General features: G+C 40.5%; 2 protein-coding genes across 59 annotated transcripts in view; one reads left to right on the plus strand and one right to left on the minus strand.

Moving 5' to 3' along the window:
- ABI2 (abl interactor 2) overlaps positions 1-5,839 on the plus strand; it is a 101,707-nt gene extending 95,868 nt beyond the window's left edge. For 48 of the 50 annotated variants that reach the window (XM_024242862.3, XM_054548523.2, XM_054548515.2 and 45 more), the window contains one exon: positions 5,405-5,839. In XM_024242862.3, the coding sequence (XP_024098630.1) occupies positions 5,405-5,580 (176 nt within the window). In that variant the 3' untranslated portion in view covers positions 5,581-5,839. 50 annotated transcript variants of the gene reach the window in all.
- Positions 5,840-6,290: 451 nt separating this feature from the next.
- Positions 6,291-20,114, minus strand: part of RAPH1 (Ras association (RalGDS/AF-6) and pleckstrin homology domains 1) — a 111,737-nt gene continuing 97,913 nt past the window's right edge. For all 9 annotated transcript variants that reach the window (XM_024243594.3, XM_024243591.3, XM_063712981.1 and 6 more), the window contains one exon: positions 6,291-20,106. In XM_024243594.3, the coding sequence (XP_024099362.1) occupies positions 18,124-20,106 (1,983 nt within the window). In that variant the 3' untranslated portion in view covers positions 6,291-18,123. The remainder of the gene's footprint in view (positions 20,107-20,114) is intronic.

Here is a 20,114-nt window from a genome sequence, read left to right on the forward strand (position 1 = left end):
TGCTTGAGACCAGGAGTTCAAGACCAGCCTGGGTAACATGGCGATACCCTTGTCTCTACAAAAAATTAGAAAACTTAGCCAGACATGGTGTTGCATGCCTGTAGTTCCAGCTACTCCGGAGGCTGAGGTGGGAGCATCACCTGAGCCCAGGAGTTTGAAGGCTTCAGTGAGCTGCGATTGCACCACTGCCTGGGCGACAGTAAGACCCTGTCTCAATAAAAAGAAACAAAATCTCGAGAGTCTCTATAAACTATCTGCTACCCACACTGCTTAGAAAATCTCAGGTACCCTGAGTGATAAATGTAATCAATTTTAAAGATGGGTGCACTAACTAGGGCAGTGACCATGATGATGGAGAGAAGTTGACTGTTGGTATTTGGGAGATTTAGAAGGTGGAATTAACAGGACTTGGGGATGTGGGGGAAGGTGAGTGAGGGGAAGGCAAAGATGACTCCTAGTTTCCTGGCTCCACATAAGCGTAGTAATCAGAGAACTGGGAGAAGACACTGTCATGGAAGCCATGGAGGAAAATGTCAAGAAGCAGGCAGAGGTAATCATCATTGCCAAACACTACAGGAACATTAGGCAAAGAACTGAGAAGAGGCTCAAAAGTAGAAGGCCAGTTTTTTTCAAGTGAATAGTTTCATTAGAGTGGTAGGGGCAGAAGGAATATGGCTGTATTAATTAAGCAGCATTATTTTCATTGAAACAGCATCTCCAGTGGGTTCTAAAACATTTCTTAGAATACATTAAGTGGTTTAACCAACTCTTCATTGATAGTGTCCAGGTTAACTTTGCTCTACCTCAGGACAGGTTATAACATAAATTCCAAAGCATGTTAAATGTTTTGCTGGCTTAGGATGAACTTTTTATTTTCCATATAAATAAAATGATGTCAACTCACAATATGTAATTTAATACAAACAGTATATTGAAATGGATAATCTTACTAGCATTTTGATTTTTCTAGTGGCTTGCTAGTTTAGGGTACTTAATTGTTAGGTGTGGTTGCTAATACCCTACAATATTTGGTGGTCAGTCTTTTTAGTTCAGATCAGTCACTTCTATGTAACATGCTCCTTTTGGACCTTTTTGTTTTACATTGTTATTTTAGTATCACCTTAACTTTTTCCCCAATATGTGTTTGTTACATTTATTACTGACTCTGTAACTGAATAATATAGAATATAGATGTATTTAGAAGTATCCAAAAAGCTAGGCCTTGTGTTGGATGCTAGGGATACACAGAGATGAGTTAGTGATGGGCCTTTACCTCCAGGAGTTTATAGTGTAGAGAGTTTTATGTTTAGATCGCTCCTCTTTGTTTCAATTTACTTATTTTAGGAGAGAGAAGATCATCTGAGTCCTTTTTTTTTTTGAGACGGAGTCTTGCTCTGTCGCCCAGGCTAGAGTGCAGTGGTGCGATCTCGGCTCACTGCAACCTCTGCCTTCCAGGTTCATGCCATTCTCCTGCCTCAGCCTCCCGAGTAGCTGGGACTACAGGCGCCTGCCACCATGCCTGCTAAATTTTGCATTTTTAGTAGAGGCGGGGTTTCACCGTATTGGCCAGGCTGGTGTTGAACCTGACCTTGTGATCCGTCCACCTCGGCCTTCCAAAGTGCTGGGATTACAGGCGTGAGCCACCGCACCCAGCCCAATCTGGGTCCTTTTCTGATGGCATGGTACCATTATTATTTGCTTATCTTTAACTCTGCAGCATACTTCATATAAAATTATAGGATTAAAATTAAAAAGAGAAACATTTAAGCTAAGAAGTTTTTTTCAGTTTTACAGAGCTTCATAAAATATTCTAGAATGTCTTCAATTGAAATGCTAAATATGAACAATGTACTTTGAAATTTAGAATGTATTTTTACTTTAGCAGAAACATTTAGAAGAACAATGTAAGTCCTTTTCTGTTTCAGTCATAACTGCACAAAAACCAGATGTCTAGCATTTTAAGTTTTTTCTTACATGTGCTTTATCAGTTCCCCATATGATTTTGATACTATATGTGATACACATGCATAATTGGAAAAAGTGACTTTCTTCCCTATTGCCAAAACCAATTTTCTAGACTAAATAAAATCTAGACAGATTTTACATTTCTCAACATCAGTATTTTGAATATTGGTGAAAACACAGTAAGATATTTTATTACACCACTTTAGAGTTACTTTGATAAAAGTTTGTTGCACTAAATCAAGAGTATTTTCCTTTTTGATGAATGGCTTTACAGTAAAGAATTAGATGAAGTAAACTACTGGTGTGTATCTTTCCCTGGAGAGAAAATGAATATTCATTTAAAAATTACTTATCAGGGTCTTGTTCTGTCACCTGGGGTGGAGTGCAGTGGTACGTTCACTGCTCACTGCAGCCTCAACCTCCTGGGCTCAAGCAATCCTCCCGCCTCAGCCTCCCAAGTAGCTGGGACCACAGATGTGCACCACCATGCCTGGCTAATTTATTGTTTTTATTTTTTTAGAGACAGGGTTTTGCTATGTTTCCCAGACCAGTCTTGAACTCATGGCCTCAAGTGATTCTCCTGCCTCAGTCTCCCAAAGTTCTGGGATTATAGGTGTGAGCCACAGTGCTCAGCCAGAAAATGAATATTCTTAACAGCATATTTCTGATTTTTGAAAAAGTTAATTTTAAAATAGTGAATACTAATTTTGGCAAAAGAAAAAAAAAGCTGAACAGTTGTTAAAACACTCAGCTCTCCACCATTATAAACAGTCTCTGGAATCATGTTTAGTGTAAATTCTATTTAATCTAGTTTCTACTTTTGATTTGTTTTGAGACAGAGTCTCACTCTGTTACCCAGGCTAGAGTGCAGTGGGAAAATCACGGCTTATTTCAGCCTCAACTTTGCTGAGCTCAGGTGATTCTCGCAAGTAGCTGGGACCACAGGCATGCGCTACCATGCCAGGCTAATTTTTTTTTTTGTATTTTTTTTTTGGTAGAGATGGGGTTTTGCCATGTTGCTTAGGCTGGCAATTTCTACATTTTAAAGAAGAAAATGAATGTACATAGAGCTTACTAACTTTCCACTTCTAAGCATCTCTGTTACAACAGGCTTCATGTTCTCTTCCGAAGTACTTTTCATGGGTTTGCATTTCTTTTTCTTTCTCTTACTTTTCTTTTTTGAGACAAGAGTCTCGCTCTGTCACCAAGGCTGGAGGGAAGTGTGATCTCAGCTCACTCAAGCAATTCTCCTGCCTCAGCCTCCCGAGTAGCTGGGATTACAGGCGCCCACCACCACGCCGGCTAATTTTTGTATTTTTAGTAGAGACGGGGTTTCACCATGTTGGCCAGGCTGGTCTAGAACTTCCGATGTCAGCAGTCTGCCTGCCTTGGCCTCCCAAAGTGTTGGGATTACAGGCATGAGCCACTGTGCCCAGCCAAGGGTTTGCATTTTTTTTTTTTTTTTTTTGAGATGGAGTCTCGCTCTGTCACCCAGGCTGGAGTACAGTGGTGTGATCTGGGCTCACTGCAAGCTCCGCCTCCTGGGTTCACACCATTCTCCCACCTTAGCCTCCCGAGTAGCTGGGACTACAGGTGCCCGCCACCACGCCCAGCTAATTTTTTTGCATTTTTAGTTGGGACCGGGTTTCACCATGTTAGCCAGGGTGGTCTCAATCTCCTGACCTTGTGATCCACCTGCCTCAGCCTCCCAAAGTGCTGGGATTACAGGCGTGAGCTACCACACCTGGCTGGATTTGCATTTAAGCATCAGGAATGTTGTCTTTCCTTAAAAAAAAAAAAACTAGAAAATATTAGGTTGACTAGAAATGCTAAATATTCTAAATTGTATTTTCTGTTTTTTTTTTTGTATTTTCTTATATTTAAACTTGTATGCCATTTAACTACATTTGATTGTGTTCAGGCATTTGGTTATATATTAAGAAATGCACACTGATCTCTTCCTAGCAAGGATCTTCTAAAGTATTTTCTGACCAGGTGCAGGTGGCTCACGCCTGTAATCCCAGCACTTTGGGAGGCCAAGGCAAGTGGATCACCTGAGGTCAGGAGTTCAAGACCAGCTTGGCCAACATGGCAAAACCCCGTCTCTACTAAAAATACAAAAATTAGCTGGGCGTGGTGGTGGGCGCCTGTAATCCCAGCACTTGGGAGGCTGAGGCAGGAGAATCGCTTGAACCTGGGACGTGGAGATTGCAGTGAACCGAGATAGTGTCACTGCACCCCAGCCTGGGCGATAAGAGTGAGACTGTCTCAAAAAAAAAAAAAATTCTGGTGTTCCTACAATATCACTATAATGGAAAATATTCACAATTTAAGGAAGCTATTTAATTTTTATTAAAACAGGCCAGAAACAAATTTTCTTTAGGGCACATTACATTATATCAAAAGTCCCTGTTGTAGTTTGTTTCTCATTTATTTATGTGAGGCACAAGGTTGCATGAGAAACTAACAAAGACAGTGTATTTGTCTCGGAACAATGGATAGGTGGAGATTTCATTGAGTGGTATAAGAAAGGTACAGAAGATGAAGAGGTTGGAGCAAAGGATAACTCTTCAAGTGGAACTGAGGATGTTACAGGGCATCCCAGTATAACTAAACTGTTGAAGTTGATATAATACTTGGGAACCAGAGATTATCTGGTTGAAATAAGATAACAGTTGAAATAACCACTGAGATAATGGCTGAAAGAGGCAAGTTACCAAGTGATTTAAGCAATGAAAATAACAGGAGGGCTTATAGGTATCTGATTTTCTTGGCACTTTTAGTCTGTTATTATAGTTAGATTAAATTGGTGACATAGTGCAGCATATGTTTTGAAAAAATATATGTAGCGGATTCCCATCATTCATACATTTAACTTGGGGAAATTCAACCACCATTCTACTTAGTGAAGAGGCATAGGCTCCAGAGAGAGTGAGAAAGGAGACAGAAATCTGCTGTTCCACTGTCTGTCTGGTTTCTCACTTGACTCTCATAGTGTATCTCATTGCCCTAGTATAATTCTAAGGTAAAGAAAAGCTTTTTTTAAAAAAAAACAAAACAAAACAAAACAAAAAAACACACAATATGGTATCTCAGCACAAACTCAAATGAAGAAACAGCCATCTTTCTTGATTCTAGGATTGTGTACCTCTTCAATGAGGTACTTCCCTGTAGGCTCTTAGAAGGTAATCAAAAACACATGTGCTTTTTCCCCATTTGTACTCAATTTAGAGCCTAACATCCCTAGAAAATGGAATTTCATTATATATGACTGGGTATTACTTAGAAAAAAAAACATGTAAGTTTTGGTTGGTGTTTAGAAAGTCACCATGTTTGAGTGCTACAGGATTTGGGAACAGATAGCTATTCACCGGCTTGGTTCTGTCTTTCTAGGAATATTACTGTCTTTCACATCCTGTTTTGTTTTCTTCCCTCCTAGTTGTGGCAATTTATGACTATACAAAAGACAAGGAAGATGAGCTGTCCTTTCAGGAAGGAGCCATTATTTATGTCATCAAGAAGAATGACGATGGTTGGTATGAGGGAGTTATGAATGGAGTGACTGGTCTCTTTCCTGGGAATTATGTTGAGTCTATCATGCATTATTCTGAGTAAAGCTCAGCAGGGCTGTGCTTGCTTCACAGGAATAGTCAGGTCTTCCCAGATTATCTGAAGGCCCTGGGGATTCCACTCCAGTAAAGTAGAATGAAGGATACAAATGATAAAAATTACACTTTTTTTTTGGTTTATTCCCCAGTATTAAAAACAAAGCAAGCTGAGTCTGAACAAATGGATCTTTCTGCCATCATTTGTACAATGCTGAGCTGTCTGGATTGAAATAAAATGACCATTTTTATATATGTCAAAGGTATAACAGCGTAACTGTGTAGCCAAAACAAAATCAGATTAAGACTGATTCAGAAAAATCTGGGATCTTTCTCAGGAATACTGTATACCCTTGGGATTTCTCCTCCTGCAGAATCTGTGGCATTGGATGTTCTTCATTGCCTGTGCTAAGGGGTTAACCTCATGGCCCAGTGGGTACCCTAGCCCCTCCTTTTCTTCCACTTGCATGAAGAGGAGGGAACCAACATTTAAATACCACACTTAACCATTTTTACAATTATTTCAGATGGCTTTTTTCCTCTGTAACACTGTAAATTCTGCATTCTCTCAGCACTTGAGTGCACCAAACGAGTGAATGCTGAACTCACTTGCATCCCTTCATGTTTCTGTTGTGGATTATAAGGATGATGAAATGTGAAAGTCTCCCAACACTCTGAGGGTGGTGAACGATTGCCACCTGTTTGATTTTAATGTGCTGCTGCGTGAGACTGCATTGTTGCTAATGGCCAGTGTACCCAGATGTGAAGTGTGGTAGGCTGGTTCATGTGTGGAGGTGGGTGTGTGAAGTTAGACATGAAGGTCCCTAAGGTTCTGAAGAGACTTGAACTGTGGAAATGCTCTTAGCAGGCATCCCGAACCCCTGCCTTCGGTGCTGTTTTGAGGAGTAGGATCTTGGAGTTCAGACAACTATGACTATCATTTCTTTCACTATCTAGAAAAACGCTATTCTACTTTGGAGGAGAATAGTAGTTATTTTCAAGTCTCTTGACAGTCACTGGGAGTAAAAGGTTTGTTAATGTGCTCTCTGGACATTATTAATGGCCAGTATTAGTTGCTGCTGTATCATTGAGTCGCTTAGCTGTAGAAAGGGTAATACTCTCCTGATTTTGTATGATTGGACTCTTAAGTAGCTGCTGTTAGTCAGAATTAAAACCCACCTCAGACTAAGAATATAATGAATAAGATCAATAGGCCAAAATATGTATCTAATCACATTGATAAAAATTAATATCTTTGACACAATAAAACACATTTCCCCCATCTGTACAATAAATACAGCTTCAAATTCAGTGGAGTCTGTAGGGCAGATGACTTTAATCATCACTACTGTAGTCAGTATAAGAAATATTGAAAAAAAATCCAGGAGGGCTTCTCTCTTTGTGGGTGGTCACTGTGATGGTGGGCCAGCTCCTGTTCAGGTCCAGAGCTGCTAACGTGGGTTCTACTCAGTCCCAGTGACTTGGCCAGAATAGAGCTTTGCCAGGTAACTGCCCTGTGCTAGGTGAAAGGGGAAAAGCAGTAGCTGGATATATTTCAAATGAGGTCTTGAACAAGTTCAGAAAGTGCAACTTGATTGAAAAGTGAACAAGTGTAAGTAGTGTGTGAGAAAATTCAGATGGTGTCGGATGCAGAAGTTAATATTCCACTTATAAATGTTATCTGAGCATAAAAAATCATCAGCATTTAACTGAGACCCCGCTATAGAGTCTCCTTATCAAGACCCTTTGGTTTTAAAGTTGTTTTTTAATGCATTGCAAGTTACAATAGCTATTTTGCTTTTAAATTTTTCCCAGCACTTTGTATTTATTAGCTTTCATTAACTTGCCTCCAGTATACACTCCACTTTGTGCTTTTCTTAGGTCATTTCTACATCCCTTATTCCTTGTTTTCCTGCAGTGTAATGGCCCTGAATGTCCTCTGAGCCTTTAGCTTCATTATGGACCCATACTAGACTATACCTGGATAAGTTAAGCTCTTCTTAGTGTACTGGTCTGTAATTAGAAAAACTGTTTTGAAATTAGATGTTCTCATTATTTATTTAAACAGCTTTTTGCTGAGAAAGCTTAGTGGATTAATGAGGCAGAGGGTGTTTTGAAATCCAATAAATAGTTCCCACAGGCTGGGTGTGGTGGCTCACGCCTGTAATCCCAGCACTTTGGGAGGCCAAGGTGGGTGGATCATGAGGTCAATAAATCGAGACCATCCTGGCCAACATGGTGAAACCCCATCTCTACAAAAATATAAAAATTAGCTGGGCGTGGTGGCACGCACCTGTAGTCCCAGGTACTCGGGAGGCTGAGGCAGGAGAATCGCTTGAACCTGGGAGATGGAGGTCGCAGTGAGCCGAGATTGTGCCACTGCACTCCAGCCTGGTGACAGAGCGAGACTCCATCAAAAAAAAAAAAAAAAAGTTCCCACAGCTCACCACTACAGAAGCAGAGAAGACAAGTATGCAGAAAACAGAGTTGGTGGCGGTCAGCAGGAATGCAGCTGGTCTGTTGGACCCCTACTGGATGGGGGGAGTACAGAAGACACTGGTGAAGTCCTTTATACTGAAGACCTGCGGTTGGGAGCAGGGGGAGTCCATGGGTCTGCTGATTTTTTTTCCCTATTTAATACTAATGTGTATGTGATCTTTGTTTTACAAACAATACCTTTTGGGTTTTCTGCATATTTTAAAATTTTTGTACAGTTCTGAATTCTATAGATTGTCTTGGAAGGATACTGTGTGATGGGCCAGGCGCACAGTAATTGGAGACTTTTAATGTATGTAATATTTCATAGATTGCATGCTATTAATCGTCTGTGAGGGTAGTATTTTTTGTTTTATTGTAAGTTTCCCTCATTTTTTTATAAATTAAAAGATGGTATTAGGAATTTCAAATGAATGCAGAAAATCTTACATGCTGTGTACTATTAATATTATAACAAAGACGATCCAAGTCCAAAATCTGACCAATAAAGCAACCATTTTATCAAGATAGAGGGATTCTAATGGGAGAGGGGATTCTTCCCTCCTGAAGTTTGTGTGTCCAATCCCCTTAAAAAAAAAATGAATAGTTGTCTTTTCTTGTCATAGTAATACTCGAAAGTCCATGGTGATATTAATGAAAGTACACTTTATTGTTGCCTTTGACCTTATGGCCAAGGCAATAAATCAGAAACAAAAATAGTGCCAATGTGTCAAAATCTACATCTGAGAGATTCAGCCTCCCATTTGGAATAAATATGAATCTTCTAAGCTATCTTGTTTAATATTTTCCATCATTTAGCTACTTCGTATCTCCCTCGGAGGCGCCTGCTGTTCCCATTTTAGAGTTGACAGTGGCCTGCTAATTTTGTTATGTTCCTAAAAGTTACTGGGTGTGAGACATTTTCATCCCCTTTTTCCTACTGCTGGTGTTTATTATCCAGCTAGAGAATATTTTATACATCTTTACTGTGATGTCTGGACTGTACCTGCGCTCCTTGGCAGTTTATGTTGAAGATAACTAAAGATTTTTCTCTTTGGGAGGCATCAAAATGATTGTAGTTTGCTTTTATCTTTTTATGTTCATTTTCTTTTAGTAGGTTCATTTTCTGCATTAAGAACTGTTTTTATCTTTTACTACCTTTTCTTTTCTCCTTTGTGGAGAGAGCATGACATGTCCTGAAGGTCACCTTTGCCTTTGAAAAAGATTTGATGGAGGAATTCACAGGTGACTGACAAGTCTGAAAAGAATGGGATCTATTCACTTCTGGTCTTTTTGGCTGGGAACTCCTGATTGGTGTTAAGGTGGTAATTTTCCCCCATATGATTTAGAACCACTGAATTTGAGCTAGATGAGATTTTTAAAATTTCTGGTTGTCTCATTAGACTGATGAGGTGAGTTTTCTTCATATGAACAGCTAGTTAATAACAGTGGAGTTCTCACTCAGTGCTCAGTACTTAATTTTCCACTGCACCACAACTGTCTTAACTAAATGTGCTGTATTTTTCTTTAAAAGTTAAGAGTTCTATTTGGTGTTTTCAAGAATATACTTGAAAAGACATGCCATGTTTTGGTAAATACCATCAGAGTTGTGTAAAGGCGTGTACTAATAAGTGCAACCTTAATTCATGGAAATAATCTTCATTTACCCCTCCTAAAACTACACTCAGTATAAACTTTCCCATAAGGTGTGTGCAGTAAAAATGTTATATTAATTCAACACTGGCAGGAGCACAGCACAGCAGCCTTATTGGAGACAGCCTTATAAAAGTGATTAAATGGAGGCATCGAGCTCATTACCTTTAAATTTACTTTGTGCTGACCTTTGTTCCTGTTTTGAGAATCTCATATAATTCTTAAGAAAAAAAAACAATTACAACGAAACGATGGGGCCTAGCTGTGTATAAATGATCCTTGCTGAATATCTTAAGGTTTTTTGTAAAAAAAAAAAAAAAAAAGAAAAACCAACAAAAAAAGCTTATTTTCACGTTAAAATGAAACCTCTTTTGCAACTTAAGAATTCTATGGAAAAGCAGTTTTTACCATATTTTGTGTCCATGCACCATTTTTCTTAAAATGGCTTACAAAAAAGAATGTAAACAATTTGTGATCTGGCCAGTTGTACTTTTAGCTCCCAGAGGGAGAGTTGGCGGTATTATGAGTTGAGTAAAAACCATCCAGGGGAACTTGAGGGAGCAGTCTGTTGCCAGTAATGTTCCTTTGTGTGCCATTAAACCACCTCCAGATGAGTGGAGGAACATCACTTTTTAATTTTTTAATTGTATTTGGAATTGTTGCCGTGTACTAAGAACTTGACCTGAATAAAAATCCCACAAAGTATATTCAGGTGTCTTGTTAACTTATTTATATAAATAACCTTTTTCTAAGGTGGTATCTGAGTTTACTTTAGGGATAATCTGACTTTTCTGTTGCTCTAAACCAGGGAGCTGCCTTTTATTAATTACTGAAGTCTTTTTAAATTTTCAAAGAAAGATTTAAAATGTTGAGCTTTAAATTTGATCTCAAAAGTTTCTCCCCTCAAGACAGCTGTTCTAATTAAGAATTTTATAATCCTGTTTTTGCTCCACTCGCACCTGGGGTTTTCTTACTTTTCTCCAAATCTAAAATCTGTTAATGTACAGGTTTTTTTAAACACTGAAGGAAGGTGGGTGTTGACTAAAAAATATTGCAGACTGGTCAGAAGTAAATCTAAACGACAAACCACTAACTAGCCTGTGCTTTGTTGCTATGAGAGCCTAGATTATAAAAGAATTTTCTAATGATGTATCTGAGGGTAGCAAGTTTGTCTTCACAATACCCAAAATGATGTTTCAGCTTTTCTCACTTTTCAAGCCCATCTTATTTCCTCTGTACCTTTATTATTTTGTTATCATTAGGTAAGGTGAAGAATAACGTAGGAAACAAATATCCAGCTAAAACATTTATGGGTTTCTCGTATTTGTGAATAGGATTTTAGGCGTCAGAGCAGTCTTGTCTCAAAGATAGTATCCAATCTTTTGTTAATGAGCCTATTGCTTGACTCTTTTGGGTTACTTTACTTTGGAATTACACATTTGGTTGAACGGCTTTGTGGATCTGGGGCATATGCCAGTTAAGGGGTATATGCCATGCGTTCTGTTTTCCTGTCAGCCCGTGTACACTGCTGCTTCTGAAGGCATAAGTACAGGTGCAGTTTCCACAACCACGTATGATGGACAGATGGTGAACAAAAGGGGAAGGCTTCCACTTTTTTTGCCCTAGTTTGGTACATAATAAAGTGATTGATTGCAAACACATTATACATTTATACATACCTTCACATGGCAGTCCAACACGTAATTGTGACTCCAGAGATTTGAAACAAAAGGCATTCCTTTTTGTATTATTTGTACTTACTTAGTTTTTCTTTGTTTAAAGAAGAAAAATCTTTATTTTTTTTTTTTGAGACGGAGTCTCGCTCTGTTGCCCCCGGCTGGCGTGCAGTGGCGCGATTTCAGCTCACTGCAAGCTCCACCTCCCAGGTTTTGCATCAAGTGGAAGCATAAATTTTAAGTCCACATCATCAGGTATTACAAACAACAATATTCCCTGCCTGGACAATGATACCTTTCCCCAATAATTCTAACATTAACACAAAACAGAGCCCAACTCTGTGTAGTACTGTGCATCAGGACCAGTAGGACACCAATGATATGCCCCAGCCCACATCTGGGGCTGGGGTCGGGGAAGGAATGAGTAGGTAATGCATAGGGCACTTTCAGAGCAATAAAATTGTTCTGCCTGATACTGTAATAATGGATACATGACATTACACATTTGTCAAAATCCACATAATGTACAACACAAAGAGTGAATCCCAATGTAAACTATGGACTTTCGTTTTTTTTGTTTTTGTTTTTTTTGAGACGGAGTCTTGCTCTGTTGCCCAGGCTGGAGTGCAGTGGCGCAATCTCGAGTCACTGCAAGCTCCGCCTCCTGGGTTCACGCCATTCTCCTGCCTCAGCCTCCCGAGTAGCTGGGACTACAGGTGCCCACCACCACGCCTGGCTAATTTTTTTTTTTTTTTGGTATTTTTAATAGAGACGGAGTTTCACTGTGTTAGCCGGGATGGTCTCGAGCTCCTGACCTCGTGATCCACCCGCCTCGGCCTCCCAAAGTGCTGGGATTACAGGCGTGAGCCACCGTACCCAGCCAAGAAGAAAAATCTTTAAAAGCTGTTGTCACTTAATCACCAATGTATTTAATGGCCAAATTTCCCTAGTTGGTATAAACTACTCTTAAAAGTTAACAAATAATTGAACATATCAAACTAGTTTATTTACCACACTTAATTTCTTCTGTGTATGGCCTATGTTTTGGGTACCCTGACATGAAACGCAAAACCAGGTTCTTAATGGTGCCGATCCACAAACACTCAAAGTCCCCATGTTTAAATGAAATCTATGAATTTTTTTATTAAGGATTTGATAAGCTGACATAATGAAAACATGTAACTGAAAAACATTTACACTGACTGTATGACTAGTGTGCTAAGCCATTACAATAGTTTACTGACATAACTGGCAAGAGTAACTTGGAAAATAACTTAATCCAGCAGAACAAAAACATCCTCAGTAGTACTGAATATATCTCTCTCATATATATATCTATATATATCTATATATAGCTTTGCACAATCAGGGAGCAAGGCACATAATGAAATGAGCATACATTTATGCAGAAGAAAATAATAGCAACAAAGCTGCAAGAAAAATTGTAACTTCATCTTCACTGAGCTGTGCACAATCCTTTGAATAATAATGTCCTCTACCTGGTACATTATAATGAAGTTCCTTGTCTTTTTCATGCTTTAAAAAAGTATATTTCTACATTGTATCTACTTATGGCAAAGCTCCCACAGCCTACAAGTTGGTGTGAGCCTTGACTCTTTTTTTAAAGAACTGAGGGAGGGAGCAATCCCAGTTAAATATAATGTGCAATTCTCCTTTAACAGTAAACAATGTTTTTACAACACTTAGCACAAGCTAATTTTATCTTAAATGTACATCTCTGTAAGAGTTCACTAGTGGCTGATAGTAAAATGAAGCAAAATTATTTGAAACATTCCAGTTAATGCTTATTTTCTAGAAGGGGTTATTTTACAAGTAGCAAAAAAAAAAAAAAAAAAAAAATGTAGGAGGTGGGGAAATATGAAAAATGGCAGTTTTTGGTATTAGGTTACAATAAATTTAATGAATGGACAGTTTGCAAAATATAAGGGTTTCTCCCCCTTTGGTGCTGCAGACAAATTTTACTGCCTAAGACGTTGAGGCTTTAACAATCATGAGCTTGGTATTAGTAGCCATCCATGATAAACATAATTACTTCTCAACTTAACCATCTATAAAATATGTAGTGTTCACCATCACCCTGACTCAATTCACTTCTCTAAATGTCTTTGGTAGAAAGCAGCCAGACCCCATGTGGGTAGTGATGTCTCTCGTGAGACACTTTTCATTTCTGCCAAAACTAGACATACCACCTTCCTTTACTTTCATTAGCACCTCAAAGTTTGCTTGCTGGATTTCTTTAAAAATATTCTGCCAAAAGAGTTGAAGGCACTGGGGGTTTACAGCAAGTATTTTCTCTTTAAAACGGTTTATTACTTCAACAAGCAAAGAGCAAACCAACTGGAGAAATGTATGTTTTTTCTTTTTATTTATCAAGTTTCATTCTACAGCTAAATTTCAGATTTCTTTTACATATCGACCTTGCAAGGGCATGGTAAGAACTGAGCACTTGTTTTATTTGAGGGATAAAGGTGTTTGAGGGATAAAGGTATTTGAGGGATAAAGGTGTAGAAATTTTCTCTTTGAATTTTAAAAGGAAAGGCTGGGTACAGTGGCTCATGCCTGTAATCCCGGCATTTTGGGAGGCTGAGGCAGGAAGATCACTTGTGGCCAGGAGTTTGAGACCACCCTGGGCAACACAGTGAGACCCCCATCTCTACCAAAAAAAAAAAAAAACCTTAAAAGATAATAGGTATCTAATTCTTTTATACTTGCATTTCTCTTTGGATCAAATCTCAACTTTGTGAGAGGTCATATATTTCTACAGGGTTAGGAGTACCCTGCATAATTTATACAAATGTAAAGTGTATATTAAAAAAAAAAAATCAAAGTGAAAGGTACCTGCAATCTAAAGGGTTTTCTTCCCCCAGACACAGTCACCCTCTCATCAAGCGTGTGACACAATTATACCTATTTTATGAAAAGCAAGGCATCACATTGATAACCATACAGGATCATATGGGTTTAATTGGTCTAAACTGGAGTGGGATTAAATCAGTTATAATTAGTTAGCTCTGTAGGTATACGAAAAACTTTTGGTAACGTACAAAAATAGGAATGGGTTTTTTACCTGTTTGAAACCACTTTGTGTTTATAACAAAATTACTTTTAGCTGAGGAACAAAGGTGACAAAGATTTCTGTTGGTGGCTGATAGTCAAAGCAGACCAATCCACACCATTACCTGAAATATTTTTCAGGCTAATTTATAACTTTATGGATTTCCTTGATACAAGTTTATTAGTTTATTCTCCATATACAAGTTTATTCTCCCAGAATAGCAGCAAATAAAACTTGAATTGGATGTACAGCTCCTAATAACCTTGACATCAAAGTTGTCGCTTGGTTGGAATTATTATGATCCCCCAATTTAAATTTTCTTGATAAACTCAGCGTTGTTTTCAGTGACAAGAAAACATACATGGAAAGGGGACCCAAGACAGTTCACCAAGATAGTTCACAGCCCTTTGCAGGACATGCCTTTGGTGGGCGGGAGCACCTAGATTTCAGAGGACTACAAAATGCCATGTTTACTTCGTTTGAAATTTTCTGATGAAAAGTCTTTTGTAACTTAACATTCCACATTCTTTTTCATTTAAAAAGTCCCAGAAATTTAAACTATCCAATTTACAACTAAGGGGGTATCTGTAAAAACCTTAAGAATAGTTACTCTTCCCAAGAGAATTACAGCATCTAAGGCGGGGCGGGGGAAGCATTTGAGCAGTAAAAGTCAAGCTGGTAAAATCCAATACAGAATATCTAATAAACCTTAAGTTATTTTACTGAGAATAGATTCTGCTGCCCTACAGCATTGGTGCCAAAACTTTAAGCATAGAGTGATTCTATTTTGAAATTATCTCTAGTAGAAATTAAGAGTGTCACCAATTAAGCAAGTCACTACCTCTAATAAGCACCTGTTTGCACTGCCCTCAGCAGCAGGATGAGTTAATCCATGCTGTTCACTTTTCAGTACAGCCAAGTCAACTGCACAGACTTGAAGCAGCCAAGCTGGGTGAGAGCTGCAGAGCAGAGGGCAGTGAAAGAAGGCACAGTACTAGTGTCATCCGGCAGTAGATGCTTTCCATGAATACACCAGAGAAAAAGAGCTACAGAAATACAGTCTAGGAAAAGCTACATCCCAACAAAAACCCAAATTAAAGAAAACCCACTAGGGAGTAAAACAGAAGTATAAAGTCACTTTAGTGGTTTTTTAAAATTCAGTTCATACATGAGGTTAAAACATTTTTAATAGCCATTTCTGTCTGTGGAGGAATGTAAAGGGAAATGGCCTGTTGTCAGACAAGCCACTGGATTGGGGTTAAAATGACAGTCTCCTCCTCTAGCCTTACTCTCTTCCTGGCATCATTAGTGTTCAAAAGGATGTCTGCTCTTCCAGGAAAACAGACCAGAAGCATCTGTTCAGGATGGCTATCATCAGGATTGATACAAGCAAGAAATTCCAAGAAATCCTGCACTGAAAACACAGAGGCTGTTGTTTTTGGGCTCAAATCATGGGTGAAAAAAGGTTGGGGGGTACATTTTTTCCCCCTCAAGAAAAACTGAAGTTGTCTACCTTCTCATAAGAAAATCACCACCACAATAAAACTCAAAACCTCAGGGATGAATACTTTGATAACTGGATTCATATTCTTATTAACTCTAACCCACAAATATGGGTGCCCCTCAAACTATAAAACTGCAGGCAGAAGACTATGAGAAATACATTCATGAATCACAGCGCTTGGCAATCTACTCAAACATTACCCAAATTTCTGTGCATGCTTAAATTAACAATGCAGATGTGTTAAAGATCACTTCATAAATATCAAACACAAAACTTGGTAAACAATTTGAAAGACCCAAAAATTAATGGCACATATTGCTCCATAGCCACATGAACATACTGAACAATATTCTGGAGATGTAGCAATGGAGAGGTGCTGTTCATTCTCTGTTTATGATGCGGTTTTCGTGGAGTGTGAGTTATGCAAGACTTGAGTATACTGTACTAATTAAGCACTTTTGCTCATTCTAGAATTATTTACCATCTCTTCCCCCACTTTACTGGCATCACTTTTTCCTTGTGGGACAATGTCAACTGATTTCTGCAGTTTGCATTGGTAATCATTAACAATAGGCACAGACTTTCATTACAAGATGTGCCCCCCTTATAAGTGCTGGGATGGCCCATTTTTATTCTCTTGTTTGGGAGCTGCTCTAAGATTGTTTTATTCCTAATAGTCCAATTTATCATAAGTTGATAAGACAGTACTTATTTCTCTCATGTACCAAGGAAAATTCACAGAAAAAAGCATATAGAAGTATAGTGTGTCATTAGAGCACTGACTCCATGTTATACCAAACTGCACATGCACCAAACATAATGTCAGTTACTGGACTTGGACTGTCCCACTCCATCAGAACACCTAGTAACCTGAACTAATCACAACCAGGCTGCAGTCAGCAAGGGTCCTGGTAGCCCCAGTAGCTATAAATGAAATTGTCTTCCCTCTCCATGTAGTCCCATACTTAATGAGTTTTTTGTATTACATATTATAACCCATATATAACCAAATTAATGACACCTGTACAGGGGCCAGTTTTGTTCTCTCATCACCCTTCCCTTCTATAAAGCAATGCTCAAAAAATGCATTTTAGAAAATGATTTTGTTTTTCGTAATGATGCACCATATTGGGGCACAGGATGTGTATATTTCGTATACTAATTGTCTACAGATATGTAATAACATCTACCTAAAGCATATATTTTAAGAAGGTAACTGGTGACCCAAAGACATACTGGGACAGAACATTACGGAGATAACTGTGTTGTCCATCCTCTTAAAATCAATCAAAGTGAGGATCATGAAGCCAAGTTGATAAAGCTTCATAAAACAGTACTAAAAAGGAACTATCCAGAATTATAGCACTAATTATCCATGTATTGTAGGCAAAGAGCTTACCTGTCAGCACATCCTAAATGTGGGTGGATCACTGCAGCAGTACTGCAGCTAGAACAGCTGAGTTAATTACGCCATGTATTTACTTTCTATGCACAACCACATACAGATGATGTCTGTGAACATTTCCCCATCCTGCACTAGTTACCCGTTCTATGAAGCTGAGAGATTTTCCTGATTTAAAGTGCCCCTTTATGTATAGCAATGAAGTGTCAGTCAAGCAATTCTAACTTCAGCCAACTGGGGAAAAACAAACACAAAAGCCTTATAGATACACCAAACATTCTGGTGACTTTTCTCAACCAGAAATAGCACATTGTCCATCTATTCCTTAGTTATATAATACACAACATGCACGAATAGGCTACACATGGACAGACACTTATAAATACCTTCCAAATAAGTGATTAGAAGTTTTTGGTCCAATCCACATGATATAGAAATCTTAAGAGACAACACACATCCCCTTCTATGCCTCTTCCACCCAAAATACAGAACACCCATTTTCAGATTAGGAGAGAAAACGAATAAATAGAATAACTCTCAGCTCTCTCTCTATATACACATACACATACATATATGTATACATATATACACACATACACCGTACAGCTCTGTGTACATGCACGTGTACACACACACATACACACGTAGCTGGACACTACCTGAATAACATCATACCAGGAGGCTCTGAACACCTGAATTCACAGATGATCAGGTGAGCTGATTGTAGAAGTGATTACAGATATCATGAAAATAAAGTCCTATGGTGGCTACCAGTCTCTGGACAGCTTGGTGCTCTGGTCTCTTTTGGGGGGAGCAGGAGGGGGTCCTCTCCGCAACGTTGCATAACCTGATATATGACTGCCTCCGTAACCAGCCTTCTGTTGATCAGACAGCAGTTCAGGGGGTGGCGGAGGCAATGCCATATCATCCATGGTGGCTGTTGGTTCTGCTCTGGACATGCGAGAGGAGGAGAGCGAGCCGTGCCGAGTGATGGACTTTCGTTGCAGTGTCCTGTTGAGGTCAGCCAGGAATCCAGGCTGGACACTAAGGCTGGATTTGGGAGAGGTGGGCACTTGTGGCACAACTGTGGCCATTGTTGGCTGCTCAGAAATCTCAGCTTGAGTGAGGCGGGTGCTATCATTCCGTTTGGGTCGTGTCGGTGGAGGGGCCTTCTTCACTGACATTTTAGACCATGGTTGTGGTTGAGGATTAACGACTGCCACTTTTGGAGAGGTGTTTCCCGAGAAAACTGCTGGAATCTCAATGGGGGGCAGAGGAAGCTCTGTTTCAGGTGGAGGGGGTGGAAAATCAGAATCGGATGGAGGAGAAGGAAATTCCACCACGGAGTCCTTTCCACGCCCACTCAGAACAGGGGCTTTTGCTGACACACACCCTTGTTGGAGAACTCCAGGAAGGTTGACTCCAGAAAGATTGAGTTTTCCAGGCTTGGGGGGTGCTGCAGGAGGTGGTAGGGTCTCCTTGCTGGGAGACCCTGATTCTGCTGGCGGTGTAAACTTGCTGACTAGACTGTCCACCGAGGGTCTCTTGGGCTCGGGGTGTTCTGCACCGCTGCTGGATTTAATGCTGGAGTTGCGCTGTGGGGTTGGGGGTGGTTTCTTTCCCCCAGGGCTGGATGTCTTACTGGTCTTTTTGCCTGGAGATCCACTTTTGTCAGGGGTAGGAGAAGCTGTGGGTGGAGGTGGTGGTGGTGGTGGGGCTGGGACAGGTGATGGGGGTGGAGGAGGAAACACCAGGCTGCTTTCAGGAGGGGGAGGAGGGAAGTCCGGAGAAGGGACTGGGATGGAGCTGGGCTGCCACTTGGGCTTTGCTTTTACTGCAGGCGGAGACTGTGGAGCTACATTTGCTGGGACAGGCTTTAAGGGCTGAGATTCCATGGCGGGGGGAGTTGGAGGGGGTGGAAACTGGCTGGCTATCTGCTTCACAACCGAGGGCACCGGTGACAGTGGAGAGGGAGGGGGTTTTGCACAGAAGCTCTGTTGCTTGGGTAATGTTGGTGGGGGTACTGGAACAGGAGGGGTAGGGGGAGAGGGTGGAATGTAAGAAGCAGGGAAAGCTGGCTGCTTTTTTGCTGGGGGCACTGGAGGAGTAGGTGTGGGTGGTACAGCTTGAGTCACAACAGGTGCCACAGTCTTGGTGCTGGTTGGTGGGGGGATGGTCACAAGGGGTTTTGGGGGAGCTTGGGGAGGGAGGGGTGCAGGGATAGGAGGAGGTGGGGGGGGTGTTGGGGGAGCCACCTGAGTAATATGTTGAACTTGATGGATCTTCAGTGGAGGAGGCGGGGCACTGAACTGTGGAAGGGATGGGGCACACGGTGCAGGCTTTAGCTGGGCCATGGCAGAGCCTGGGGTTGGGGGTGGAGGAGGGGGAGGGGGTGGTGGAACAACTCCATTGGGGGGTACCAGGATCTGAGGCTTCACTGACTGTGGCTGCATCACTGGGGGTGTTGGCGGCTTAAATAGGGCCCCTGAATGCTGAGATGCATTCTGTAGCCGTGTTATTGTGCTGTACTTGACGAACATTGGGGCCGCTGAGCCTGCAGAAGGTGCAGACTGGCTGGGGAGTGGGGGAGGAGGGGGTGGTGGTGGGGGTGGTGGAGGAGGAGGTGGGGGTGGTGGAGGAGGTAGAGGTGGTGAAGGCTGTGAAGCAGTGTAGGGGGTGACTATCTTAGGTTGCGGGGATAAAGGGGGCACAAGTGAAGTGTAGGGCCGATTCATAGACTCCATTCTGGCCTAAAAGG

The sequence above is a fragment of the Pongo abelii genome, chromosome 11, assembly GCF_028885655.2.
Source record: "Pongo abelii isolate AG06213 chromosome 11, NHGRI_mPonAbe1-v2.0_pri, whole genome shotgun sequence".
NCBI classification, from domain to species: domain Eukaryota; kingdom Metazoa; phylum Chordata; class Mammalia; order Primates; family Hominidae; genus Pongo; species Pongo abelii.